The sequence below is a fragment of the Neoarius graeffei genome, chromosome 28 (assembly GCF_027579695.1).
Source record: "Neoarius graeffei isolate fNeoGra1 chromosome 28, fNeoGra1.pri, whole genome shotgun sequence".
NCBI lineage: Eukaryota > Metazoa > Chordata > Actinopteri > Siluriformes > Ariidae > Neoarius > Neoarius graeffei.
The window spans coordinates 29,212,825-29,218,824 of NC_083596.1; the positions used below are offsets into that span (position 1 = coordinate 29,212,825).

Here is a 6,000-nt window from a genome sequence, read left to right on the forward strand (position 1 = left end):
TAGATCAGCGTTAAGTTATAAAAAAAAAAAAAATCCCCAACTTTGAATATCCCACAGAGCACCATTAAATTAATTACAGCAAAATGGAAAGAATATGGCACCATCACAAACCTGACAAGAGAAGGCCGCCCACCAAAAGTCACAGACCAGGCAAGGAGAGCATTAATCAGAAATGCAACAAAGACACCAAAGATAACACTGAAGGAGCTGCAAAGATCCACAGCAGCGATGGGAGTATCTGTCCATAGGACCACTCTAAGTCATACACTCCACAGAGTGGGGCTTTATGGAAGAGTGGCCAGAAAAAAGCCATTGCTTAAAGAAAAACAATAAGAAAACATGTTTGGAGTTTGCCCAACAGCATGGTCAGATTAAACTAAAATTGAACTTTTTGGCTACCTTGGGAAACGCTATGTGTGGCACAAAGCCAACACCTCACATCAGCTTGAGCACACCATTCTTACAGTGAAGCATGATGGTAGCAGCGTCATGCTGTGGGGATGTTATTCATCTGCAGGGACAGCAAAGCTGGTCAGGCTTGAAGGAAAGATGGATGGCACTAAATACAGGGCAATTCTGGAGGAAAACCTGTTTGAGTCAGCCAGAGGTTTGAGACTGGGATGAAGGTTCATGTTCCAGCAGGACAGTGACCCTAAACATATTGTTAAAGCTACACTGGAGTGGTTTAAAGGGAAACATTTAAATGACTTGGAATGGCCTAGTCAAAGCCCAGACCTCAATCCAATTGAGAATCTGTGGTATAACTTGACAATTGCTGTACACCAATGCATCCCATCTAACTTGAAAGAGCTGGAGCACTTTAGCCTTGAGGAATGGGCAAAAATCCCAATAGCTGGATGTTCTAAGCTAATAGAGACATACCCCAAGAGACATGCAGCTGTAATTGCAGCAAAAAGTGGCTCTACTATTGACTTTGGGGGTGAATACTTATGCACACTCCAGATTTCTCTCTTTTCATCTTAATTATTGTTTGCATCACAATAAAAAAATGCACCTTTATATTTCAGCATGTTGTGTAAATCAAATGGTGCTAACCTCCAACAATCCATTTTAATTCCAGCTTGTAATGTAAAAAAGCTTGTAAAACAGGACAAACACCAAGGTGGATGAATACTTTTGCAAGACACATACACACACACACACACACACATATATACACAGCCCCAATTCCAAAAAAGTTGGGACAAAGTACAAATTGTAAATAAAAACGGAATGCAACGATGCGGAAGTTTCAAAATTCCATATTTTATTCAGAATAGAACATAGATGACATATCAAATGTTTAAACTGAGAAAATGTATCATTTAAAGAGAAAAATTAGGTGATTTTAAATTTCATGACAACAACAACATCTCAAAGTTGGGACGAGGCCATGTTTACCAATGTGAGACATCCCCTTTTCTCTTTACAACAGTCTGTAAATGTCTGGGGACTGAGGAGACAAGTTGCTCAAGTTTAGGGATAGGAATGTTAACCCATTCTTGTCTAATGTAGGATTCTAGTTGCTCAACTGTCTTAGGTCTTTTTTGTCATATCTTCCATTTTATGATGCGCCAAATGTTTTCTATGGGTGAAAGATCTGGACTGCAGGCTGGCCAGTTCAGTACCCGGACCCTTCTTCTACGCAGCCAAGATGCTGTAATTGATGCAGTATGTGGTTTGGCATTGTCATGTTAGAAAATGCAAGGTCTTCCCTGAAAGAGACGTCATCTGGATGGGAGCATACCGTATGTTGCTCTAGAACCTGGATATACCTTTCAGCATTGATGGTGTCTTTCCAGATGTGTAAGCTGCCCATGCCACATGCACTAATGCAACCCCATACCATCAGAGATGCAGGCTTCTGAACTGAGCGCTGATAACAACTTGGGTCGTCCTTCTCCTCTTTAGTCCGAAAGACACGGCGCCCCTGATTTCCATAAAGAACTTCAAATTTTGATTTGTCTGACCACAGAACAGTTTTCCACTTTGCCACAGTCCATTTTAAATGAGCCTTGGCCCAGAGAAGACGTCTGCACTTCTGGATCATGTTTAGATACGGCTTCTTCTTTGAACTATAGAGTTTGAGCTGGCAACGGCAGATGGCACAGTGAATTGTGTTCACAGATAATGTTCTCTGGAAATATTCCTGAGCCCATTTTGTGATTTCCAATACAGAAGCATGCCTGTATGTGATGCAGTGCCGTCTAAGGGCCTGAAGATCACGGGCACCCAGTATGGTTTTCCGGCCTTGACCCTTACGCACAGAGATTCTTCCAGATTCTCTGAATCTTTTGATGATGATATGCACTGTAGATGATGATATGTTCAAACTCTTTGCAATTTTACACTGTCAAACTCCTTTCTGATATTGCTCCACTATTTGTCGGCACAGAATTAGGGGGATTGGTGATCCTCTTCCCATCTTTACTTCTGAGAGCCGCTGCCACTCCAAGATGCTCTTTTTATACCCAGTCATGTTAATGACCTGTTGCCAATTGACCTAATGAGTTGCAGTTTGGTCCTCCAGCTGTTCCTTTTTTGTACCTTTAACTTTTCCAGCCTCTTCTTGCCCCTGTCCCAACTTTTTTGAGATGTGTTGCTGTCATGAAATTTCAAATGAGCCAATATTTGGCATGAAATTTCAAAATGTCTCACTTTCGACATTTGATATGTTGTCTATGTTCTATTGTGAATACAATATCAGTTTTTGAGATTTGTAAATTATTGTATTCCGTTTTTATTTACAATTTGTACTTTGTCCCAACTTTTTTGGAATCGGGGTTGTGTGTGTGTGTGTGTGTGTGTGTGTGTGTGTGTGTGTGTGTATGTGTATATATATATATATATATATATATATATATATATATATATATATATATATACACTAGTGCATCTCAAAAAAATTAGAATACCATGATACCATAATTTAATTCAAAAAGGTAAACTTTCATATATTCTATATTCATTACATGTAAAGTGAAATATTTAAAGCCTTTTTTGTTTTAATTTTGATGATTATGGCTTATAGCTCATGAAAATCAGAAATCCAGTATCTCAAATTATTAGAATATTCCCTAAGATCAATCAAAAAAGGATTTACAATACAGAAATGTCCAACTTCTGACAAGTATATTCATTTATACACTCAATACTTGGTTGGGGCTCCTTTACCATGAATTACTGTATCAATGCGGTGTGGCATGGAGGTGATCAGTCTGTGGCACTGCTGAGGTGTTATTGAAGCCCAGGTTGCTTTGATAGTGGCCTTCAGCATATCTGTATTTTTGGGTCAGGTGTTTCTCATTTTCCTCTTGACAATCCCCCATAGATTCTCTATGGGGTTCAGGTCAGGCAAGTTGGCTGGCCAATCAAACACAGTAATATCATGGTCAGCAAACCATTTGGTAGTAGTTTTGGCACTGTGGGTAGGTGCTAAGTCCTGCTGGAAAAGGAAATCAGCATCTCCAAAAAGCTCGTCAGCAGATGTAAGCATGAAGTGCTCTAAAATCTCCTGGTAGATGGCTGTGTTGACTTTGGACTTGATAAAATACAGTGGACCAACACCAGCAGATGGCATGGCACCCCAAATCATCACAGACTGTGGAAACTTCATATTGGGCTTCAAACACCTTGGATTCTGTGCTTCTCCATTCTTCCTCCAGACTCTAGAACCGTGATTTCCAAATTAAATGCAAAATGTACTTTCATCTGAAAAGAGGACTTTGGACCACTGAGCAACAGTCCATTTCTTTCTCTCCTTTGCCCAGATAAGACACTTCTGACATTGTCTCTGGCTCAGGAGTAGCTTGATATTAGGAATGCGAAAGTTATATCCCCTTTCTTGAAGATGTCTGTTCGTGATGGGTCTTGATACACTGACACCAGCCTCAGTCCTTGTGAAGCTCTCCCAAGTTCTTGAATCAACTTTTCTTGACAATCCTCTCAAGACTACGGCCATCCCTGTTGCTTGTGCACCTTTTCCAGCCACCCTTTTCAGCAATGACCTTTTGTGGCTTACCCTCCTTGTGGAGGGCATCAGTGATCATCTTCTGGGTAACAGTCAAGTCAGCAGTCTTCCCCATGATTGTGGTTGTGTGTACTGAACTAGACCGAGAGATACACTGTGTTCATACTGTTTTACTCAAACTCTAAATGAAATATTCTAATATTTTGAGATGGTTTTTTTATGTTTTTGTACTGTATGCCATACTGATTAAAATTAAAATAGAAAAATGCTTGAAACATTTTAGTTTGTGTAATGAGTCTATAATCTCATCTCATTATCTCTAGCCGCTTTATCCTTCTACAGGGTCGCAGGCAAGCTGGAGCCTATCCCAGCTAACTATGGGCGAAAGGCGGGGTACACCCTGGACAAGTCGCCAGGTCATCACAGGGCTGACACATAGACATAGACAACCATTCACACTCACATTCACACCTACGGTCAATTTAGAGTCACCAGTTAACCTAACCTGCATGTCTTTGGACTGTGGGGGAAACCGGAGCACCCGGAGGAAACCCACGCGGACACGGGGAGAACATGCAAACTCCACACAGAAAGGCCCTCGCCGGCCCCGGGGCTCGAACCCAGGACCTTCTTGCTGTGAGGCGACAGCGCTAACCACTACACCACCGTGCCGCCCCTGAGTCTATAATATATAACATTTTCACTTTCTTAAATAACTGATGGAAAATATTGAACTTTTTCACAATATTCTAATTTTTTGAGATGCACTAGTGTGTATGTGTGTGTATATATATGAATATAAGAATCACAGTGTTTAATATACAGATGCTTTTGTATTCACACTTACCACCCACAGTCAGACCTGTTCCAGGATGATCTATATCCGGACACAGCTGGACCAGACTGGGCCTTGGAAGCAGAGGAATGGTTTGAAGGCAAGAATGGTGATCCTATCCTAATTTCCCTCAAACATGGCTTTGTCACTGGGAAGAACCGTGACCTCAGGGCAATCAAAAATAATATACTGGACAACAAATCACCCAGGAAGGTGGAGGAGATGCCAGCTCTTCAAAAGCCTGCCTCTCCTCATCTCACTAGAGTAAGTATTTCATAAAGAGTTATATATAATCATGAGTTAAATAAGAGGGTTCTCCTTTAACCATTTACGTGTACTGTACCTCTAATTTCTTCCAGACACTGAAGTTGCATTTCATAGTAAGTTTTGAGAAAAGTTTATAAACATGTATACTTGAGAATGTACTCTCCTCTTTTCTTTTGCAGAATAATGAAGTGAAGTTGGAGGAGCTGCTCCGAGAAGTGAAATCACTCAGAGACCTGGTGACACTTCAGGATAGGCGAATCTCCAGACTCGAAGAACAGGTGGCCAAAGTGGCAATCTGAGGTGCTGCTAAAGTTCTGAATCACCATGTCAGTCTCTGAAGAGATACATTTCAGAGGTCCAGTCACTGCCAAAAAAAAAATCACAATTCAAATTTGATCATTCCTCTTGGTGTTTTTTCTCGTGACTACGACTTGAAGAAACATTCCGATATGGGCATTTTCATCTTGCCTTCCCTTAGCATTCATTAGTGAATCGGGGAAAAAAATAGATGAATTTTGGTTTGTGGTTTTTTTCATGGTCCAGTGTGTTTATCTGATAGACATTTTTTTTTTATTTTTAGATGATTTTCTTCCTTCTTGGTTTTGTAAAATTGTGATAATTTGAACTTTTGCACCAAGTGCTAGGTCCCCTAGTGTTTTCTATAAATGTATCAGGATTACAATTCTTTAATTTCTTTGTGCTGCCAAATGTGAGATGCACCTGATCTGCCTATTGTTTGCTTTTATTTTAATCCCTTTTTCTGGCTGGACTATACATTATCTCATAATATTTTCAAGTCTGAACATTATTAAGCTTTAGCCACACTTTGTACATCTTGGCTATAAAGGTTAAAGGAGATACGCAGAACCTTTATTTTTAAATAAATTTCTGAATGGATAGTATCTCCATCCTTGACTCTTGTATGCTA

The 6,000-nt window shown here is 40.2% G+C and overlaps 1 protein-coding gene across 1 annotated transcript in view; it reads left to right on the forward strand.

Annotated features, from left to right (window-relative positions):
- coro1cb (coronin, actin binding protein, 1Cb) overlaps positions 1 to 5,545 on the forward strand; it is a 339,064-nt gene extending 333,519 nt beyond the window's left edge. The window contains exons 13-14 of the mRNA XM_060912765.1: positions 4,827 to 5,069; positions 5,252 to 5,545. Coding sequence (XP_060768748.1) covers positions 4,827 to 5,069; positions 5,252 to 5,371 — 363 coding nt within the window. The 3' untranslated portion in view covers positions 5,372 to 5,545. The remainder of the gene's footprint in view (positions 1 to 4,826; positions 5,070 to 5,251) is intronic.
- Positions 5,546 to 6,000: the final 455 nt, after the last annotated feature.